The sequence below is a fragment of the Typopeltis vanoorti genome, chromosome 21 (genome assembly GCF_054136105.1).
Source record: "Typopeltis vanoorti isolate ZY-2024b chromosome 21, IOZ_Tvanoo_1.0, whole genome shotgun sequence".
Classification (NCBI taxonomy): Eukaryota; Metazoa; Arthropoda; class Arachnida; order Uropygi; family Thelyphonidae; genus Typopeltis; species Typopeltis vanoorti.
Window position 1 is genome coordinate 72,299,420 of NC_143569.1, and position 25,181 is coordinate 72,324,600.

The 25,181-nt window shown below is 35.1% G+C and overlaps 1 protein-coding gene across 2 annotated transcripts in view; it reads right to left on the minus strand.

The window, feature by feature from the left end:
* Positions 1-25,181, minus strand: part of MED14 (mediator complex subunit 14) — a 429,754-nt gene that overhangs the window by 41,032 nt on the left and 363,541 nt on the right. For both annotated transcript variants that reach the window (XM_090411452.1, XM_090411451.1), the window contains exons 30-31: positions 22,636-22,848; positions 17,253-17,479 (exon numbers count right to left, since the gene is read on the minus strand). In XM_090411452.1, coding sequence (XP_090267578.1) covers positions 17,253-17,479; positions 22,636-22,848 — 440 coding nt within the window. The remainder of the gene's footprint in view (positions 1-17,252; positions 17,480-22,635; positions 22,849-25,181) is intronic.

Here is a 25,181-nt window from a genome sequence, read left to right on the forward strand (position 1 = left end):
TCACCCCTATAATTCGGCATTCTGCCGCTAATTTTGTAGCGGAAGAATGACGAATAATAAGAGGGGGTGAAGTGAACAACATATAGTTTTATTGCTTCCTCCTTCCCTTGTTGTCAGATTTGAAGTGAACATGTGTTATCCACATTTTAACCAATTGCTTGTTGTTTATTGATTTTTATTATTGAAGGTTTCCCCTCCTTCAACCAAGGCTCAGTATATCTTCAGAAGTGCTAAGTGACACTTGGAGAAAGTATGTCATGAGTTAATCCCAGTATTTATATATTTTTCGAAAACGTTTTTTTAATAATGAAAAGTGGCTTAGAACTAGGACTTTGAAAAGAAGGGCAAATGAAACAGGTTATGCTAACCCTATTTGTGATACATGCGTTGTAACGGCGAGTAAATCTGATACTATTAAAGTAGAAGAAACAAGCAGTTCAAAGAAAAAATACAGTAGGAAATATAACAATTCATATTTGGAATTCGGATTTACTTAGTGTGGAGATGAAAGTGAACAGAAACCTTAATGTGTTTTGTGTTATGAACTGTTGTAAGTAGCATAATTATATCATATTATTTATTTGTTTAATAAATTTAAAACATTGTTCAATGATGATACACTTTTAATCATTTACTTCCAATTTAATTATGTTTCCATATGTATTCAAAACATGCTTTTAGAATTATTATGTTATAAATGGCACAGTTTTTCCAAAATGTTGGTAATTCTTACATAGGTTTTTAAAAAAATTACAAAAAGTCAAAATGACGTATAGGGAAATAAATTATAAACACCATGTTTATTTTTCAAGTAAAACTTTAATTCCGACATTCTAAAATGTCATTTTTCTTGCTTTTCTGTCTGCAAAATCGTTGATGACATTGTGTAAGTCTGTTTCATCACTCAGTTGCTGTTTTATAGACAGTATGGCAAGATTTCTTAAACTTCAAAAAAGTGCCTTCCGGGGCAGATCGTCCCACCCCGCAGCGACACCTCTGTAATTTAGTGGTCTGTAGAATTGTTTTAGGCATTTTACTGGTCCTTGGGCTTAGAAAGGTTGAGAAATACTGGTATAGATTATTTGGAATTATTATTTCAACTCCTCAATAACGAATGCACCAAGTTTGAAAATAAAATAAGCCCATGCACTATCTTTACTTTTCTCCCTTCTGGTAGTCAATCGTATGGTAAAACCAGTAGCCCATCAAATGTTCGTAAAACTGTCATCAACAGGTTGTCCAATGGGCATTAGTTCTGTGTTCGTCAGCACACTGATGTATAACAATTATTGTAATTCTTGTAGAAAGGCTTATACGCTGGTTAAGCATCATAATTAATACATAAGGAATTGACAGCGTACACTAAAAATATAAATTAAATCAACTTTAATATATACTTTCAGATATTTCGGCAACGTCACTACATAACAGCCTTCAGATATGGAGGCTAGCTGCGATATAAGCAGAGCAATCTGGCGAATAAGCAGCCGTGGACCAACAGCGACTGAGCTATCAGGGCGTGGGGGAGCAGAAGTGGCAACTCTGTTTCACTTAAAACCTCACAAAGCCCAATGACAACTCGGTGACATGGCGAGTAGTGCCGCCATTAAATAAGCACCTGCTGGGGTCAATGCCCCTGACATTGGGAAGCAGCATTGTCAGTACGGACACAAGGTTGAAGCCAAATGATGACGGAAAAGCTTGTGATCAGAGATTTGCAGATGGCAATATGATTATATTGTGTACGTCTGTAATACTGCAGAGCAGAAAGCAAACGGAGAAACTACTGCTCTACCTTATCTCCAGAACAACCACCATGGCGAGCAAACCCTTACAATTGGCCCCAAGTTCTCGGCGTCCCTTAAATGGGACAGGGGTGCGAAGAATCTCCGGGTTCAAAATGGTGTCCACTTTTAAAATTGCAACTTGGAATGTCAGAACTCTGTATGAAGCTGGCAAATTAAGAAATGCCACAAGAGAAATGAAGAGGCTGGGCATCCGGATTTTGGGAATTTGTGAGACAAGATGGCCAGGATCTAGAAAGTGTCAACAAGATAATACGACAATGTATTACTCTGGAAATGATGAGAACAAATCGACATGGTGTAGCTGTAATAGTAGATGAAGAAATCAATAAATCAGTAATAAATTGGATTCCATTTTCTGAAAGGATAATGCTGTTACAACTTAAGGGAAACCCTATTAACATAAATATCATCCAAGCTTATGCACCCACAGCTGACAAAAGTGAAGAAGATGTTGAAGAGTTTTATGAACACCTAAAAGAGATTAAAAACCTAACAAAGAAACATGATATAAACATAGTGATGGGTGACTTCAATGCAAAAGTGGGAAGAGGGGGTGATGGAGAAATTGTTGGCGAACATGGCTTAGGCACCAGAAACGACAGAGGAGATCGCCTAGTCCAGTTCTGTCAGGAAGAAGATCTAACAATAGCAAATACCTGGTTTAAACTTCCACCCAGAAGACTGTACACTTGGAAATCGCCTCAAGATAACCAACATAACATTGTCAGAAATCAAATTGATTATATACTGATAAATAAAAGATTCCACAGTAGTATAAAGAGTGCAAAGACTTATCCTGGAGCAGATATCTCATCAGACCACAAATCCATAGTTGCAGAAGTACGTCTTAGATTAAAATCAGCTAAAAAATCACAAAAGAAGAAAAAGAAAATTGATGTAGAAAAACTGAAAGACCCGAGCATAAATAAAAGTGCCAAGACACAGCTTAACCTGCGATTACAACAGATTAACATAGAAGAAAATAAAAGTGTGGAATCTCTTTGGAATAGCTTAAAGAATGCCATCGTAACAACAAGTATTGAAGAAGTAGGTTATGTGAATAATATAAAACAACAGGAATGGATGACAGATGAGATTCTTTCTCTTATTGATACAAGAAGAATGTACAAAAACAAAGACCTTGCCAGGTATACAGAAACACATAACATCATCAAGAAAAAAATAAAAGAAGCCAAGGAAAATTGGATGAAAAATTTATGTACTGAAATTGAACTGCTTCAGAAGAAACATGATAATTTCAATCTGTATAAGAAAATCAACGAAATTTCCAGAAAACTGAGGAAAAAGCAAATAGTGTCTCTAAGAGACGAAAAGGAAAAATAGTTCTAGAAGAAGAGAATAAAGCACAGATTTGGATAAAATATGTAACAGAACTTATCAATGATACTAGACAGAAGCCTATAAATATAAAAGATAACATTCAAGGACCAGCAATCATGAAATGCAAAATAAAGAATGCTATACGAACAAGTAAAACAGGAAAAGCCAGTGGACCAGATGGTGTGCAAACAGAATTTTTAAAATTAATAGAACCAGATAACATCAAACTTCTTGAAAAACTATTTAATAAAATATATGAAAGTGATGAATTTCCATCAGATTGGCTCAAATCTACATTTATCACTGTCCCAAAGAAACCCAAAGCGAATTCCTGTGGTGACTTCCGACTTATTAGTCTAATGAGCCAAACATTAAAAATATTTTTGAAAGTAATTCAGAATCGTATTTATAGAAAAAGTGAAGAAACTCTAAGTGAAACACAATTTGGCTTTCGGAATGGTTTTGGTACTAGAGAGGCCCTTTTCTGTACCCAAATATTGATACAAAAATACATAGAAAAACAGAAATCTGTCTTTATGTGTTTCATAGATTTTGAAAAAGCATTCGACAAAGTCAGCCACACTAACTTAATAGAAGTCCTTCAACAAATAAGGCTAGACGAACAAGACATAAGACTAATAACAAATCTGTATTGGAATCAGTCAGCTACCGTTCAATTAGACAACATTACCACCAGTGATATTAACATCAAAAGAGGAGTGAGACAAGGATGTGTGCTCTCACCACTCCTGTTCAACATATATGCAGAGGTAATTTTTAAAAAAGCATTGGAAGAATGTTCAGAGGGAATCACAATAAATGGAAAGATTGTTAACAACCCTCGATATGCAGATGACACCGTGCTAATTGCAGATAATATTATGGATCTCCAAAAACTCATTGACAGAGTATACATAGAAAGCCAAAGAATGGGAATAAATATAAACATCAACAAGACAAAATATATGATCATCAGCAAACATCCAGCCTCATCAATGAAACTGACACTCAATGGGAAAAATATTGATCAAGTGTCAAGATATAAATATCTTGGTTGCTGGCTTAATGAACGGTGGGATCCAGAAATAGATATAAAGACAAGGATTGAAGTTGCACGGCAGTCCTTCATGAAAATGAGAACACTATTCTGCAATAAAAGACTTAAACATGGAAGTCAGATGCCGAATGCTGAAATGCTACATGTGGTCTATTCTGCTCTATGGAGTTGAAACATGGACATTGAAGGCGACAACCATCAAGAAAATCGAAGCCTTTGAGATGTGGCTATACAGAAGAATGCTAAAGATATCATGGACAGAAAAAAATTACCAATGAAGATGTCTTAAAATCCATTGGCAAAGCTAAACATCTTGTACAAATAATCAAGAAACGAAAAACATCATATCTTGGCCACATCATGAGAAACAGCAAATACCAACTTCTACAAACTATTTTGATAGGAAGAATTGGTGGCAAAGGAACTAGAGGAAAAAGAATATCATGGCAGTGCACAACTGCTCAGATTAGCACAAGAGCAAGATGGTCGCTGACCTTCGATAGAAGATAGCACAATAATAATAAGAAGAAGACACTATTCAACAGGGCTAAATTAATCTTGTTCAAATGACCAAGCCCTAATCCACTAAATCACATTCTTAACACTTTCTCAGCCAATGGCTACCCCCCCCCCCCCCAAAATACTAAAACCAGATATCCACAAACTCCCACCCCTCACAAAAAAGATTACTCTAAATCAATCACCATTCTCTACACCCGAGGCACTTCGGAAAAAATCAACAAAATCCTAAGAAAACATGACTTGACTACTTGTTACAGACCATATAGAAAATTGGTATCCCTTATCCGCTCCACTAAAGACCAACCACTTCCCCTAGACCTACCTGGTGTATACCAGGTCCCTTGCAGGTGTAAATTGTCCTACTTTGGCCAAACAGGCAGGACAGCAAATATCAGAATCTCGGAACACAAGGATTACATCCAATTTCACCAGTACAGCCACTCTGGGCTTGCAGACCATGTTCTGGATACTCGCCACAGGAATACACCACAGCAAGTTCAAATATGAAAGACTATTCATGGAATCAGCCTCAGCCCTTAGGAACATGCTAAACCTCAACAAATTTGGATGCATAAGACTGCCCCAAATTTGGGAAACATACATCAGAAGAACTTCAGCCCAATGGCCAAGAACACCTAATATCAACAATTGTTTGTGTTTAAAATTTTAAAATAATAAATTTAAAAACTGTACATTCAGCAAATTTTATTTTTATAATTGTAAAAGTATTTTTACCCGTGAAACATGAAAAGTCAAATTTATTAATTTTTTTTTTGGGAAAGAAAAAATAATGAAAAGTGATTCTGCTGATTCTACTGCAGTTGAAAATGAAGATAATATGCACATTGATTCAATGAATATGCAACAAGTTGGAGGAGAAAAAGAAAATCATTTACCTGATTGCTGGAACGAGAAGCGAGCATCGTATTTCAAAACACAGTATAAGTGATTAGAAGTTAAAAATTGTAAATTAGGATGTTGTGTTTGCTCAAAATATAAAAACTTAGGTGTTGAAGGAGAAAAAAGTTGTCACCTACCAAAGGAATGGGTAGAAATGAAAATAGAAGCGAATGGAAATACTACAGACTCAAGAACCGCATCTTTGCATAAAAAGTGATCCAAACATAATGAATCATTTGCTCATAATAAAATCATAAAAAAAAATGAAGAATGCAGCAAATCTATATTACCAAATGTAATTGACAAACTAAATGAAAAAGAAATTTTGATAACCTCAAAAATTTTTAATTCTGTTTATAGTTTGATGAAGAGAAACCGACCAATGTCTGATTTGTCAGATTTAATTGAGCTGCAAATTAAAAATGGTAATGATTATTGAGAATGGCATTGCATTCTAGATTCTCAGGAATTAGAATAGTTGAACATATTTCTAAACAAATAAAATTAGAAACATTCTCCAAAATAATAGGAAAAAAATTGCAAAATTTCTATAATAGCAGACGAATCGACAACATTATCGAAAATAAGTGTTTTAGTTATTCACATACAAGTTGAGCTCACTGAACCATGTATGATTTTTGTAGATCTTGTAGAACTAGAAAATACCACCACAGAATGTATACATGCTACTATAATTGCTTCTTTAAATTCATATGGATTTTCTGATAACTATTTAAAAAATTATCTCATTGCATTTTGTTCTGATGGAGCTAGTGTAATGTTAGGAAACAAATCAGGTGTTGCAATCAAACTTCTACAAAAATTTCCCAACATTGTGATTTGGCATGCGTAGCTCATCATTTACAATTAGTAGAAGATTCGCTAAAAAACATTAAAGAAATAAATCATTTTGAATATTTATGGATAAATTATATGCTTTTTATCATCAATCACCAAACAATCAATGAGAATTAAATACGATTGCAAAAGACCTTGGCATCGAAATTTTAAAGATCGGCTTTGTTTTTTGGACCATGGTGGGCAGCTTGCAGTTTACGAACGGCTCTTGCTGTGTGGAGAAATTACCCAGCTTTATGCAAGCATTTTGCATCTAACGATAAATATAAGGGCTTTTTAAACCAACTTCTCAATTTGGAATTTTTAAAAGATCTAGCATTAACGATTGATATCCTACAGGAATTATCATATTTGTCAGAAGCTCTACAAAGTCGCAATATAAGTAATATAAGGGCTAACTCCTTAATCATGCAAACAATTAATGATTTTTAAAATTCTGTAGGTTCTTATGAATCTAAAATTGATACCATGTTAAAATCAAAAGAATCTGAAGGAATAACAATTGAAAGCAAAATCAGATTTCACAAACCACCGCGAGAAATACTAAACTCTCTTATAATGTCTTTAAAGGATAGATTAATGCAGCAAAGTCATTTTAAACTTAAAAATGAAAATTATGAGGATTTGGAAGATGAAGAACTGAAAAATATTTTAAATGTATGTTATCCTGAAACATGGAAGAAGTTACGTGTCCATGGTTATAAGGAGAAAAGAGAATAAGAGCTTTAAATTTTATTTTGAAATATGAAATTAAAATTAATTATTTTAGAGATTTAGTGGAAATGACTTTGACTGGAAAGTTACAAAATGAAATTCCCAGCACAGTGAAAAAAGCCAAAGTGATTAAGCAACAATTGCAGTTTGTAATGCTGAAGCTGAACGAGCTTTTAGTGTGATGAATAATATCATAACGTTGAAGAGATCTTCTCTCACTATAAAAGATATTTCGAATTTAATGACACTATGTATAAATGGGAAACCCTTGAATGAATTTAATCTGAATCCCTATGTCAAATCTTTTCAAGAAAATCATCGCTCGGCTATAAAACCTCCTAGAAGAACACAAGATGTGAAGGAGGAAGGAAATAAGGTGTGGCAGATGTTGTCATAAGTATTTCCTTAAAGTAATTGTTTGTAAATGTTAACCTGTAAAGGAGCGAGTTTTTTTCTGGGTAAATGTGCACAAGACAGTGAGTTATTTTTTTCCATGTAAAATCGTCTCATCGTCTCGAAAGTGATTTTATTAAATAAAATATTATAGTTACTGTTACTACCATTTTATAAATAAGATAACACTTTTGGTAATCACATATAAATAAATAGGACTATAAAATAATGCCCCTTGATTGGTACCATTGATTATCACTTGAAGTATAAAAGCAAAAGAGAAATATAATACATTTCAGTATTATTGTGTTTAGATAATATTTATTTATTATTTATAAATTGTTTGTCATAAAAACTTCTATTGCAAAAAAAACAAATTTATTTTGTTTATAAAAAATGCAGACTATTGCATATGTGCGATTATAAAAGATTTTATTCTTATTATTTTTTGATAGTTAAAAAATGTTTTTCTTATGTAAGATAAATTAATAAAGATGATTCTTATGCAAACATTTCATGTTTAGATCATGAAATATTTGTTTAAAAATGATAGCCTTTACAGGTTGATTGTCCCCTCATACTTTTTGATTGGCATTTGTACATAAGCTCTATTAAAAGCTTTTGTGTGAAATATGGTTTTTTTTTTTTTGTTGTTTGCTCGACAAAACCTTTGTTAAAATTTCCGTAGCTCACCACTGGATAGTTGTCATGAGATTTGTGTCGAGGAATGAAAGCCTTCATTCAAGGACAGATTATGAAAAAAAAAAAAAAAGAGAGAGAGAGAGAAATTCCAAAGGGTTATTCCGATTGATCAATCTCTTTGTATAATTAGCTTTTAGAAAATCAATTCTGAGAACTATATAATCACAGGATGATTGGAAATAGGACACCAGTAAGGCAGAAAACAAAAGCAACAAAATGATGCAAGAAAATCCCTTACCAAAAGAAGGAATTCAAAATTTCTATCATGTAATGTCATATCTGACAAATATACAGTGTTTTTGTCCAGGATAGTATGAAAAGACTTACAGGAAAACCAAAATCTAGATCCATTATGTATAAATTCACCATTAGGTGAATTTATACAGTGCCAAGAAGACTGAAATATAAGATCTGATGAGTCCTAACAGATAACAGACTAATTTGGAGAAAGGTTGTGGACAGGAAGTTGATAATGATACAAACTCATCATGTAGATCACTGAAATTAGGAGACTAGAAAGGCACATACTGGGAATTTGATGATGATAAATATATACATTCTGCTCTTCTCATGGAAGAAATAGTGCAAAATGTACTAAGGATAGTCGAAGTAAACTGTAGTTATTATTGAATTTCAATGCCAGTTGAGGTTCAATAAGGAACAGCATCAAGTTTTGATGCATGCAAGTGGTGGTGCACATAATTAATGTTCATGTTGAAGGCTTGGATGTTGGTGAAGAGGATGAGGAAGTATTTTATTTGTGCTTTTTTTTGGGGGGGGGGGGTAAATGTTTTTGCCATTTTTGTTCAAGTGTTGACACATTTTTTCTGATTTTTTTTTGCTGATTATTTTGCTGTTTTTTTTTTTTTTTTTTTTTTTTTTTGTTTTTTTTTTTTTGAAGTGCAATGTTGCTATTATTTATTATGTCTTTCATGGTAAGTAATATTAGAAAATTAGTGAGCAGAGACATGGTACTGAAATGAAAGATCTGTAAATGTGACCTCTGACACAGGGAGGACTGAGAAGATTAGGTCTCTAATTGAGGTATTACCTAACATGGCTACAGTCTTCATGTCAGAATTGGCCATTCACCCTAGTATCAGGTCATATCAAAAGTAATGCTGTTTTTTAATGCTCTATTTGTTCAAATGTGTCTCAGCTTGTCTAAACATGAATTTTTAAAGTTTTATAAGTACTGCCAAGTACTGAGGTAGCCTGATTCTACGGAATTCCACCTACCTTGCAAGAACATTATACATAATGTTATTGTTTAAATAACCCTTTATTACTATTGAGGTCACTGAAGAGCACATTAGGCACATCATGCTTTATGAGTTAAAAAAAAAAAAAAGCAACAATGCTGTTAACACTGTAAAAAATGTGCAAGAAGTGTATGGTGATAATGTTTTGAATGTGCAAAAGTGCCAGCAATGCTTCCAGAAATTTCTACAAGGGGATTTTAACTTTCATATCTTTTCAAAACTTAATGCTAAAAATGACATTACTTTTGGGATAATCTGATATATATTTGTGCATTATGCACACAAACCAAATGCACAAGTTGATTCTTTATTTTAAAATACATACTTGCTGACATTGAATGTTTCATTCTTAAATTCCTTAACATATACTTAATGTTCTTCAACTGCTCTGATTATTAAAACTCCATGCTTGCTCAATGAAATCAGTGACCACTATGCTTGCTTGATCTGTCAAGCAAGCATAGTGGTCACTGACAGTCTCAGGTAGCACATGACAAAATAAACAGACTGATTAAAGTTTATCTGTGCAAGTGTAAAAATGACAGGAAAGTGAAATGAAAAAGTAACTACATGAAACAGGAAATCAAGCTTAATAATATTATTATTATGAATACTCCTCCAAAGAATCTAAGGATTCATTGAGAAAGGGCACATTAAAATACTCATACTTAAATACCCTAGTATCTCTCCTTCAACATATTTACTGAAGATGTACTCACAACATCTAATGGTACCCAATTCCACATGCTCACTACACAGCACAAGAAGAACATGAACCTCACATGCTTTCTGAAACCACACACTTAGCCAGCTCCCAGGAATAACCCATACTTCTCTCTCTCTGCCATCATATATCTCTTTCAACATATATACTGGAGATGTACTCACAACATCTAATGGTACCCAATTCAACATGCTCACCACACAGCACAAAAAGAACCTGTACCTCACATGCTTTCTAAAAACACACTTAGCCAGCTTCCAAGAATGGCTAACATTTCTATCTCAGCCATCCTCAAGCGCTGCAAAATCTCACTTGAATCTATTCTGTAAGATCCTTCCCCTTACAGGAGGAGAGAAGATATGATAAAAGCATTACCAACTTAGTATGTTTTTATATCTTCTCTCCTCCATCTATTTCTCAACTTTGAAGAACACATTTTCTCAATCTGTCTCCTCATATGCACAATTCTATAGGCCAATTATCATCTCGGTTGCTCATCACTGAATTTTTTCAACTGCCTTCTAATCTCCTTGGAACCCACGTGACCATATCCCATACCTGCACACATAATTCAAACGTGGCCTTATCAAAGTCTTATAAAGTGGCAGAATAACTTTCTCATTCCTAAAAGCTAGTCTCTTTAACAGTGTTATTACCTGATGTGATGACTTAACAACCTTAGCAATGTGACCCTGAAACTAACTCATCTACAATAACCCCAAAGTGGTTATAGTAAAGCCTCACTGATTACTACAAAAAAATTCCAATTAATATAATACTCTACCTGTGATGTCCTCCATCCAAAATGCATAACTTTGCACATGACAACAATGAAGTGACATTCACTGTCATCTGCCCATATTACCAATCTGTTCAAATCAGCCTGAAGGGGTTCTATATCAGCTACACTCCTTATCATTCTCCCTAATTGAGCATCATCAACAAATAACTGAATAACACACTCAAGACTCTCTCCAAATATCATTAATAAATATCTTAAACAATGATTAGCTCCAAATATTCTGTGATACACCACTAGTCACCATCCTTTTCTTACTCTCAACATCTCCTAACATCACTCTCAGATACCTATAGTCAGCCACTCAGATAACCATGAGATAAGCCTATTTTGCATATTCATTCCTTTGAAATGGTATAACTACCTTCCATATGGCATCATCTCAAATGCCTTGGAAAAGTTAGCAGTATTATATATCTATTTCCCTTGCCGTCATCTACAAAGGATCCCAGTGTTGTTGACCCACCTCTGGATGCAATTCCTAACCAGCCTTTCAAATACCTTGATGACCCCATCAGGGATATGAACTCTACGTTCCTGTATGTTCTGAGACTTCAGATAAACAAAGAGGACATTATTAGTTTTTTTTACACATTACTTAAGCACACATGCTGAAATTCTGTCCAGGCAACTGTCATATTTGAATCAAGCACTTGTACACCTTTAACACTTCTAACTCATTTACCATATTCTTCCATCCAATTTTCATCTGTTTGCCGCTAGAGAGCTACACAGTGTGTAGTGTTTTCAGAGAGCTCCCAAAAGCTAAGTATAATTTTGAGTGAATATTGGAATATTGGTTTAAATCATAACGTAATATTGTCTAATTTTGGTAGCTTGCTGCGTCTGTGTGATTTTGGTGTGAATCCCGTTTTATTTAATTTAGTATTTTAACGCATTTCATAGAATAGCACATGGCGCCAATGCGATGTAAGATAATGGTGTCCAAAAAACGACGCTTTTGTTCAAAAACTATAATGTGAGGGAGTTTGTCCAATGTGATGTGTGTGGGATGTATGCATTCCCGAATGAGGCTGGAGTTTGGATGGAAAGTGATAGTGGTGGGAGAATGTGCAGAAAGTGTAAGCAAAGTGAGGAATTGAAGTATGTGTCAGGTCGTGAGATAGTTATGGTTGAAGAAAGCCAGAATGTGAGTGAAAATAGTGGCTTGACAGGGAATTGCGATGTTGTACAAGATGGCAATGAGAGTGGTGATCAAAGAGAGAGTGAAAGCAACTATACAGAGAAAAAAAAATGGTTTAAATGATGAAAAAAAATGAGGAATAATTTGTAGGGAGTGAGATTGCTAGGTTGCGCGCAGTGATCAAAAATGCGCAGTGGCAATTAGAGTACCTGCAAAACTCTTTCCAGAGTGCCTCGGCTAATGGAAATAAACAAGTGTTTGAAAGGAAAAATAAGAGTGGGAGAGATTCTGAAATGAAGGAAAGAGTGTTGTATGGTGACTCGTTATTAAGAGGAGTGATAGATGGGAGTTTAACTAAATCGTATGCTTACCAGTATTAGAGTATTATTATTTTAAGTGAGAGTATTAGAGCGCAAAAACAGAGGGTGAAAGAATTGATAGTTGTGGCGGGTACGAATGAACTGAAAGGAGATAAATTTTTTATGAGAGAGGACTTGAAAGTATTGTTAAAGGTAGCGAAAGAAAAGAGTGACAGAGTTAGGATGGAGAGTCTGTTGCCGTGGTATGACAGAGAGGAGTTTAGAAGGAGGGCCATAATTGCAAATGACTTTATGCGCAGGTTATGCAGATGGTGTGGTGTGGAATGAGTTTGATGGGCGAAAGGATTTATACAAGATGGATGGCCTGCATTTGAATGGATTTGGCGTGCGGAGACTGGAAAAAGTGTTGCTGAATGAAGTGAAAATGATGTCCAGAACCAGGGAAACTAGAACTACCAAGGAGGGGGGGGGGGGAATCAGACTATCCTAACTATCCCATTCCAAGAAATTGGAATGGGATAGTTAGAATAATGCATCAAGAGAGGGGGTGGGACAAAGGGACCTCTGCATTTCATGTATACCAATGCCAGGAGTATTAGGAACAAGAAGGAAGAATTTTTGGCCTTGATTGGCTCTTCCTGGCCACAGGTTATTGGCATTAGTGAAACATGGCTGACAGAAGATGATATAGTTAGTGGGATAGAATGTGTAGGCTATAGTGTGTTTAGGAGGGACAGGGAGAATAAAATGGTGGGAGGAGTATTAATGATGATAGCTGATGAGCTGCAGCCAAGGAGAATAGAAGTCAAATTGCAGGATAGAGAAAAGAGCTCATTTGAGGCTATTTGGTGTGAGATTGAGACTGGCAGAACAAAATATACAGTTTGGTGTTGCTATAGACCAGGTGATGGAATAGATGGTGGAGATAGTATGCATAAACAAATTGATGAAATGAGTGGAAGGAGGGTAATTATTATGGGGGATTTCAACTATGGTAACATTGATTGGAAGGAGGAGAGGACACATGTGAGGAAGGAAATGGACTTTATTCAAATATTAAGGGATAACTATCTGAGACAGCATGTAATTGAAAATACTAGGGGTGTGAGAGTGCTTGACCTGGTAATAGCATCTGAGAATTTGACCCTAATGAATATGACCATGTTGCCACCTATTGGTGAGAGTGATCATAAGGTCTTGACCTGGGAGGTGGCTAAAGGTGTGGAATTTTCGATTAAGACAGGGTATATGTGGAATTACTGTGTTGGCAAGTATGACAAGCTTAGGAGATTGCTTGGATCAGTGCCATGGCATGTACCACTGCAAGGGCTGGATGTCGATAGAGCATGGGAAGTGGTCAAGGAGCATTTATAGGAGGTTATGGCTGATTGCATACCTAGGGTCTGAATAGTAAAACAAGTAAGAGTTAAATGGATGAATAACATAATTAAGCTTGAGCTGCAAAAAAAGAAACAACTGTGGAGGGAATTTAAAGAAAGAGGTGACCTGCAGGCACACGAACGGTATAAAGCGTAGGCCAGAAGGGTAACGAGTGTGGTAAGAAAAGCAAAAGCGGATTATGAAAGGAAACTAGCTATGCAAGCTAAAGAGAATCCCAAACAGTTCTTTCAATATGCTGCAAGCAAAAAAAAAAAATGTACACGGCAAAATGATTTTAAGGAATGACGATGGTAAGGAGGTCACTGAATCAGTCGATATAGTGGAATTACTGAGCGAGCACTTTGCAAGAGTATATCATCCAGGTGGTGACATTGAAAAAATGAAGTAACCATTAGTTTATACGGGAATTGTGATGAATGAAGTGGAAGTGAATAGTCTATTACAGAACCTTAATGTGAATACATCTGTGGGATTGGATGGTATACCGGCACAGGTCTTACGTGAAGCAGCTAAAGAATTATCAGTGCCCCTGACCATGTTGTTTAACCTGAGTCTTGGGTCTGGTTTAGTCCCGAAGGTGTGGAAAGAGGGGAAAATAGTTCCACTGCATAAAGGAGGATCCAAGACCACTGTTGCAAATTACCGACCGATCAGCATATCAGGAGTTGTTGACGGAAAAATACAGGAATGCATTGATGAAAATGAGATACCGTACGGGAGACAGCATGGCTTTGTGAAGGGCAGATTATGCCTCAGTAACTTGCTCAAGTTTCATAACACAGTGACGGCTGAACTGGATAAGGGTAATGGGTTTACAGTGATACTGCTGGACCTGGCTAAGGCATTTGACAGGATACCACATGGAATTCTAATCCGTAAACTACAACATATGGGGATGGATATAGGGGTTGGTGAGATGGATAGGTGGGTGGTTGATGGAGAGATATCAAAGAGTAGTTTATTCAGGAGTAGAGTCCAAAAGACGGCCTGTGACTAGTGGTGTGCCGCAGGGTTCTGTTCTTGGACCACTGCTGTTTAATCTATTCATTAACGATATAGGAAAAGATCTAAGAGGAACAGTTCATTTGTTCGCTGATGATGCAAAATTGAGTAGGGCAATAGTGAATGCAGAAGATCTCAAAATCTTGCAGGACGACTTGGATAGACTGGAGTTCTGGGCTAAGGAGAATGGATGTCAATTTAATGTGACAAAATGTAAAGTTACGCATTTTGGGGTGAAAAGATTAGCAGCAGTATATCACATTGGTAGAACTGTACTCCAGGAGATTGATGAGGCCAGGGACTTGGGAGTGTTGGTGGATAGGGAGATGAAATTTAGGGGGGGGAAGATTGCAAAAGTGGCTAAATCAGCTCATCAACTCACTTGGTTGTTGAAAAATACTTTGACGAGCAGAGACAAGCAAGTTATTATACCTCTGTACCAAGCCTTGATAAGCCCTCATCTTGACTACAGTGCCCAGATTTGGTCACCTAGGTTTCTTCTTGATGGGGAGGAGGTGGAGAGGATCCAGAGGCAAGTGACCAAGATGATAGCAGGTCCATGGAATGAACCTTATGAGAACAGGTTGAAGATCTGTGGGTTGCAGAAATTAGTTGATAGGCAGAAAAGGGGAGATATGATTTCAGAGGATATTTTTGAAATCAGGACTGGTGGTAGGAGAACTAGGGAACACCTATGGAAGCTGGGAAAGAGTGTGGTTAGCAAGGGTGTTAGAGCTGGGTTCTTTTCTTTTAGAGTGGTAAATGAGTGGAATAAGCTGCCAGAGTCTGTTGTGGGTGCTATGACGGTGAATGAGTTCAAGGCAAGGTATGATAAATACTGTGAGAATGTCGTATAGTTGTGTGGACATGATGTTTAGGGCCTCCCTCGATGAATCTAACGACTCCCTGGAGTCGCCCGTAATAATAATAATAATAAAAATCTAGAGAGCTAATAATCTGACCAGAATATGCACCTTACTAAAATGAACACTTAACAACTATTTCTTATATGCTACTTGTGCTACAACTTGCTACATATGACAAAATTCTCTCAGATTTCCTTCAGCCAACTTCTTTTCATTTTGCTTTTCTCACTATGGTTATCACTCTCCTAGACTACTATTTGTAGTGCTTCAGTCTCATCATTGCTCATCTCACAATATCCTCCTTTTATACAGTTCTTCCTTTAAAGTGTTATTCAACCATTTAATTCCCATATGATTAATTCTCCTAACTCCGGTGATGCAGTCAGAAATAGTTTCCTTTAGGCACCCTCAAACTAATTCCCTATGCCCTGTTGATTCTTCCATCATCCAGTTTCTCATGTCAAGATGCTGCCCTTGAAGAGGTATCTTGACAGCTTTATCCAATCATTATAATCACATGCATTACAGTTCCACATATGTACTCAGTTAATTGGAGGCATAATGATCAACTATTTACAGATTCTCAAATGCTCTTACCAGATCCAATGTTCTTCCATCACATGCTGCTTAAAGTAGTTATCTCATATTACCTCTATAAATTTTTTTTCCTTTATCTTGCATGCTTTTTCCTCCATCCAACCTATAATCCCATATCGAAATCACTTGCAATGATAATTCTCCTTGTATCCATAACATTTGTCTATACAGTTCTCTTCAGATGATCCTGGTTTATAGCAGTATCCAGTTATGTATTTTGTCCTGTTAACCTCCATCTCACACCAATAATATCTTCTACTCAATTTGGATTTAATTTCTTTACAACCACAAGTAGTAATTCTCTATCTTTAGTATATCTTGTCTGTCCTCACTGAATAAACTAAATCCATCACATTCTATTGCTGTAATAATATCCACCTCTGCAAGCCAGGTTTTACTAATGCCTATATTTTTGATTCCTAAGACCTCTTCAGCTTTATTCGTGATGCTTGTGGCATTACTGGATACAAATCTTGAATCCCTAATCATTGGGACATTCTTAACAAGCCATGATTCTCACTCTCTCTATGCACGTATCTACACTTTTATGCAAACACCTAATCATATCTAGTTTTTCCTGACCATTCACATTCACTCTTTCACCAAACAACAATTTTTCCAAGCACCTGCCACCAAAACCATTCAAGTGCATTCTATCTTGTACATGCACATCCTTATAGCCATTAAAGTCATCCCTCATACATCTACATACTGTACATCATTTCTCCAAAATAACTGATTTACTGACTCATTTGTAATCACAGATGTAGTCACAGAATTGCTTCTAAGACAACATTTGTAAATAATAAGCGATTATTATAAGAAATATAACTCAAACTCACACTATCATCATTCTGAATTACTCTCTGTAAGTTTTTTCTCATAAATACACATCCAAGGAATCTTTCAAGTGGAGAGTAATGGAATGGACCTTGAGTTTGTGGAGTTACTCCTGGCTGGGACACAGGCACTGGACTGGGAGAACACAACAAATCAAAGGCTTTGTGAGACAACAAAGTTGGACTGGCTGCCGCCCAAGAACGCTGGGGAAGAACCCGAGATGTTGAAGCTACAGAAATAAAAAACAAAATAATAAATAAATAATAGCATCATCATTAAAGAGCCTATATTTTCTAGTTTATCTATTTTACAATAAATTAGATTACCTAAATCAAACTGAGAAAGGTTCAAGACCCTTCCACAAGCATGTAATAGACAAAATCTTGTTAGCAAGTTAACATCCAATACTATGTTATACCACTCAAAGGAATCTAAGCATAAATAAAATATTTTTTTTTTATTTGATTTTTATGGCACAAAGACATCAAAAGTCGTACTGTGGCAGAACACAGATCACAGCAGTACATATGGTAATTGGTTAGTAGGACAATCACAAACATCCATGCCCTTGGCAAGATTCGAACCTGCAGCTGCTTGGCTGGAGAGCAGATACACTAACCATTCAGTCCACCAGGCCAGCATAAATAAAATAACAGCCATAAGATCATTAAGAAAAACAATCTTAATAACAAAATCATAAAAAAGTAACTACTATCATTCTTAGAAGAGCAGCATATATCAAGAAAATGGATACATATTAGCATGAAATTTAGTCACATATAAAAACTGGTAACAGGAAAAAAAAATAAAAAAATAAAAACAGAATCACCAGAAGCAGTCAAAATCATGTCAGAAGTTCAAAGGATGGATATTTCTGTCCCCAGAATAGATGCTTACCCAAAATTCAGAAGCTAAATATAATACTTATGCTCACAGTTCTCTTATTATTTAACCAAGAAACTGGCTACAACACTTATCATAGAACTGTTTCCCCCCTACATAAAAAATTTGTAGGGATTATCAATAAAATCATAGAAAACATGCAGTATTAACATTTCACTTATTACTATACGCACAAGCTAATATTACTTTTAATGATATTATCTTCATATGTATTACTGACTACTTCATATTAGCAGCTTAATGGAGTGAAACAGCACAGAGAAAGGATTAAAAATATTATGTAATTCTTCCAATATTTCATCTCAGTCACAGGGACATCAAGGAGTGCAATATGAGACTTGTAACACACACACAAAAGCAACATAACAGGTGAAACGTGATAAGGGTCCTAACTAGGTGGGAACAGCCTCTATGGACACCTGTTGGTGGCCTAGGATGTAAAATGGGATCTCAAATTATTGTGTTTCTCATATTTCGGGGATAACATTAGTAAAATCTTTCTGAAGAAATGTCATGGATTGGTAAGGATTGATTTTTTTTTATACTGTGGGAACTAACCATCAAATAGGAAGTATTGTTGTATATGACTGAAATCTGCTGAGGTCCTAGCTGGAGCAAGATAGTATCATTAAAACACTATCCAATATAGCCTGTAACTTTTGTTCCAGTGAGGCCTCTCTTTCATCAGGAATCAATCAATTCCATTTTTTCCTACAAAAAAAAATGGACTTTTTTAATTAAAAAAAATAGCCTCACCTATAAAAGATTGTATATTTATAGCAGATTAATGTGAATGGGTAAAGTTTAATATTTTTATTTGTTTTTTACATAATCCAGAAACAGTGATGTAGACACCAAACAAGGACCTTTTCAAGCCAATTTAGCAGGCTGGTCTCACACCACACAACGATGTGAGACCAGCTCATCTCATCAACTCATCTCCAGCCTAAGGAAATTCAAAAACACCAATACCTACAGTGAGATTACAATCTGTGACTAACTGCCGCTAGTTGGTATGAAATAAATTTCAGTGCCTGGTGTGAGTCCACTGCCCTGCCATTTCAGGCCAGACCCAGAAGAGATACAAGGTTGAAGTAATGCAGAAATCATATTTTTCCCATATACAAGTAGACAAAAGGTGTCACCTTATTATTAAAACATTCTGGATTAGAGGAAAGGATCTGGCTCCCACTGCTGAGACCTCAATAAAGGTTGAAACAAATCTGGGAAGTGTTCCTTCCCATAATGCATAGCATTATACACATCTGAAAGGGTATGTGCTTTTAACTGTAACCTCCAAAAAGACTAAAAGTAGAAAAAAAAACATGAATGAATGGTAGTATATTAAACTTGTTCAACAAAAGAGGACATGCAAAAATAAACCAGAACATAAATCTTAAAACAAAATAATGAGCATGCAGAAAGGCAAAAGAAGCATGCCGTAACATGAAGTTCAAGGAAATACGAAATAAAAGATTTAGAAATAAAATATAAAATTAATGATCCCCAGAACTTTTCAATCAAGAGCAGTAATGACTAAATGATATTTAAAACTGAAGAAATTAAGAAAAGGTGGGTTGAATACATTTTAGATTTTTCCGAGATGGGGGGGGGGGGGTAACAAAACAAAGTTTAATAATCTTAAAAACAGTCCTCTAATAATAAAAGAATATTATTATTATTATTTGAGAAGTCAAGGACTCATTAAGGGAGGGGCATAAATCACTCACACCTATTGTGATATCTTCTCTTAAATTCATTCATGCTAGATGCATGCATGACTTAAACAGGCAAACTGTTCCACTCACTGCTCTCTCTCTCAGAGAAAAATCTAGCTCTCCTCACTTTCTTAATCACACACAAACTTAACTTCCTTGTGCTTTTCCTACCTTCAATATAATGAAAAATTTCATCAGCTGATATCCTATAACAGGGTTTCCCAAAGTGGGCTCTGCAGAGCCCTAAGGCTCCATGAATCTTGTTTACAAATATTCACTTTTTTTTTTGTTTTTAAATTAATGAATCGAATGCAATATTTGTTTGTTCTATAGCTATTTTTTTTGCGAGCCGTTATTTTTTATTTTTATTTTTTTGAGTCAGCAGACACCCCAACATGGATAGTTGCCATTTGCCTCCATCACATATGATATGTAAAATTTTATAGCAAGAGACTGGCCAGAGATTTTAGGGGCAGAGTTTAAGAGTTTTGATTTTCACATTCACTTTATCATACTTTGCATTCAAGAAGTTTGACATGCTGCTTGAGAGAGTTATCTCGCAACAGTTCAATAAATTCTCCTTCATTTTTATCATAAGATTTCTCTTCTATCCAATCAATGTTTGAATGATTTAAGTCCTCCATAATGATTACTCATTTAGTGTCCATCAGGGTAATTTGGCAATGCATTTCATCATCCCCAGCAGCTGAACCACCAGGTATTTCACCTGTTGGCATCAACTTCACACCAGAGCCTCAAACTCATTGCTACATGGGACCTCATTACTATTATTGCTTTCATGAGTTTCTATTGTAACTGGACACAAATCAACTGATATCATTAGTGATACTCATCTTCTTCTCCTATCACTTTTGTCCTTCCTAAAAAATACATTGGATTCTAGTTACTACATCTGACGGATAGCCAGGTTTCGCTAATGCCAATAATCTTAGGTGAAAGCATATTCACTGAGGCAACAAACTGTTTTTTTGTTTCTGATGCTCCTGGCATTTGTGTATAGACATAACAAGTTACATCCTGGCTTGGCTTGGTTAAACAACTTTTTCTTTTCTGTCCACAGACACACAAAAAAGTCTGAACCCAAAGTGTACATTTCTATCCATTTCCCCAAATTCATAACCATGTTCAATAACATTCATATCATTATCACATCTGCATATTATAGGTGAACTTACACACACATTCTTATCTTTTCTCCCTGATGATGTATGTTGCTGAAATATACATCATCAGGGAGATTCCATCTTAATTAAAGTTTTTATAATTAATATTTTAGTATATATTGTTATTACCTGAACAATAATAGTTATGAGTAACCAACCTATAAGCTTATCTACCAGCAAGCCTTCTTCAATAATCCCATTCTTTAATGTAAATAAATGTTTTATTTATTTGCATAATGATGTAAATAAATGCTTTATTTATATCATATAATCACAAAAATCAAGATATCTTGCTTGTGTGACCTTCTATTCTAACTGGTAATTTGTAACTTAAGTATATACCATGTACTGCTCTGAATAATGTTCCACTTACATCAAAGAGGTTCAGTGTTTTAAACAGTTCCCCTCACCTTTCCACCAAACCTTATGTCTTTTTAAGATATATATATTCCAATGTAATATTCCCCTGATATCTTGACTATTTTGATAAAGTAAATACCTAGCTTTTCTCAAGTATGCTTGCCATGGTTAGCCGAGTGGTTAGTGTATCCATTCTCTAGTCAAGAGGCTGTGGGTTCAAATCCCACCAAGGGTTTGCGATTGTTCTACTAAAAATCAAACAATCAAGTATGCTTATATAAATCTTTCTGAAAAAAAAAAAAAGAGTACAGTAATATCCCCCCCTTACAATGATTAGCTTTACAACAATCTGCTCATATGATGCTTTTCAATTAAGACCTATGCCCATTTATACGATGCTGCATTTGATCATATAACAGTTTAAGTAGCATGATGCTCCTGTGAATCAACCAATGTGCAGTTTTTGTGAACTATCTGTTTACAGCATCACTGCTTATTACATCTCTTTTTGTGTGTTTTGGTATTTCACTGTGAATTATAAATTAATTGTAACTATTACTTTATTTTTGTTGTCAATAAATGGGAGATAAAATTTCAAGTAAGGGTACTGTAGCTCCCAGTGTTACATTACATGCTAAGATTAAAATTATTAAATTTAGTGACTGTGTGTTGAACACTGGATAGGATGCTGGCTAACTTCCCTTGCACTACTGTTGTTACAGTTGTTACAAGTGAAACTTGCTACGCTAGTTAAGACTACACTTATCCATAAATGTGACAATCTAATTGCTGAAATGGAAAAACTTTTAATAGTGTAGATTGATGACAAAACTGGGTATCTTCCTTTAAGCCAAGATAGTTACAATAACTTTTTCATTTGCATATCTGACCTAAATAAATGCTTTATTTACATCATTTACACACATACATATACATGCATCTACAAGGGGGGGGGGGGGAGAAGCAATGATTCACTATATGACTGTGGTCTGGAACCTAACATATCATATGACCAGAGTATGCCTGTATTTTATTCCATGAGATTTGACTTGTGGGTTTCTGAATTATACAGTGTAACCACTGTAAAACTTTCCTGTTTTGATATTCCAGGTTGATTATCATCTAAACCAGTTGCATTTTTGAATTTCAGAATTCAAATGACTATTCAAAGTGAAATATTTTGAATAATTCTAAATGAAAAAAAATAATTAGTAGGTTACCTGGAGGTTTGGCATGATCTGCTGATGTTCCAGCTTGAGGACTATGTAATGCAGGATGACTACTACTACCTGGGCTTTGAGCTGTGCCAAGGGAACGAGGAGATGGACGGGGTACAGAAGGGCTTCCTGGCCATGTTCCTGTTGCAGGGGATGACATTGACAAATTTCCTGTAGAACCTGGAGTTGGAAAAGGCGAACCACCTTCTCCATGACCTAATGCAGACAATACAAATAAACAGAGATTTGTATTTTGATTAAAAAAAAAAAAAAATCTTATAATATTAGCAGTAATCAATTATATCTGGAATATCTCAATCAAACTAAAATGAATACAAATTACAACTGTATAACATTAAATCCTATGCATGAATCTGTTTACAGTAAATAGAACTATAAATTAATGGTGGAAGTGTATATTTTATAGTAATTATCAAATAATTCTACTAATTAAAATTAATTTTAATTAGTAAAATTATTTACTGTTAATTTTAGTATTCAGAATATTTAAAATCCTAAAAGCTAATTAAGATGTCTAATTTCCGACTAAATTATATGTACCTCTATACTGAATATGGATAATAAGCTACTGGAGCAGGGTTGAAAGCAGATAACTAGGAGGAAATTTCAAACAGCTATAAGGAATGCAAAGAAACAACTGACCTAATTTTCAATCATTGCCTCTCTGTAGTTATTCTTTTATTAAGTATTGGCTTCATATTAAATGAATATGGCCTAGAAATTTAGGATTCAGCTGACCAGACTGTATTTTATATGGGATGAAACTACACAAGTTATGATAGTATGACAATCAGATATCATGTTGGATAGGACATCATCTAGTTAAACATGGGGATCCTTTATGCTTTCACCAGGAAACTAGGTTGAACACTGAAAAGTCAACTAGTGGTTTCTTCTTTTCAAAGAATCCTTCTTAAACTAATTGTGTCTTCTACAGATTTCTTATTTTTCTGTTTTTGCAGATAACTTTATCACATGCCTCCTCTGATCTTTATTTTTTCCTTGCAGAATCAATCAGTGTAGATTGAACGATTGATTCACTATATGACTGTGGTCTGGAGCCTAACATATCATATGACCGGGGTATGCCTGTATCAAAGAACACTGAAAAGTCGATCTGAACAGAAGTGTAGCTAGGCACCATCAACATAAAAAGCACTGATATAAAAGAAATAGAAGTGGAATAAGACTTACATAAACATAAACAGAATACTGTCATGACTGATATTAATGAATCCAGGAAGAATTCCAAACAATAAGTCACAGGATGGCCATAAGTCATGGAACATGCCATAGAAGGGGCCCATCTTTGTGAAGCAACTGCATAAGTTTTTTTTTAACATCACCAGATTTTTTTTTTACTTAGTTATGAAAAACCACACCATGTAAATGCCTTCCATTTATGGCTTTACAAAGACAGACCCTTTCTATAAAATGTTCCATGACTTATGGGCCACCCTGTATAAGGTGATTTATTCAGGCAATAGGATCAGAGAGAGAGAGGAGCTAAACAAGATAAGTCAATTTCAAGTTGAGTGATGATGGCAAATTGGATAATGAGACTTATTTATGCACATCATCCCATGGAAGGTTCTATTATAGAAGTGCAAGCTTGAATTATTTAGAGGGGGAAGCTGGCATAAAGAGGGTGAGGAAAGTAGGTTTCTTGTTAGTGACCAGACATACAGAATGTTTTGGGAAAATCTTGATAAAATGATAAAACTAATAATAATATGTACCTCCTGAATTTCAGCTTTAGGACAGAGTATATCAACACTATGCTGTTCTTTTCCAAGATACAAAAATGTACAGGAAATTTGAAAAGTGACCACCACTTGATAAGGATAAAAATTAATATTACAATGGGGTGGGGGGGGGGGGTAGAAAACTTTTGAAAAGAAAGTTAAGCAACTCTCATATTTGTATTATACATCCAAATATATAGATATTCTTCATAGAAAAAAAAAAAAAAAAGAGTTTGAAAACAAAAACCAAACTTATAGTAGAAATGCCAAATCAGATACACTGATTGATTCTGCAAGGAAAACATAAAAATCAGAGGAGGCATGTGGTAAAGTTATCTGCAAAAACAGAAAAATAAAAAATATATAGCAGACACAATTAGTATAAGAAGCATTCTATGAAAAAAATAAATCACATAAAGCTTTTTGCTGCTAAGTTGATTACAGAATAAAAAGAAAATATATGGAAAAAATGACATAAAAGAAATCAAGTATATTAACAGATGACATAAAACTGAAGATAAAGAATAATCTAATCATCATCATGCCTGTCAAGGATTTAGGCCGAGAGTGGCCTGTTCCGGCATTATCTCTTAGGAGGACGTCCTAGTTTTCTTTTTCCTAATGGTTTGTAATTTAAGACTTGTTTTATTATCTTAATTTTCTTAAGGAATTTTTTAAATAAGGTAATCAGTTTATTTATTTTTTTTAATTGATTCCACATAGAGAAGGCTGCAGAACCTATAATACATTAATGCTGTAGGTATGAGGTTAAGAGAGCAGAGA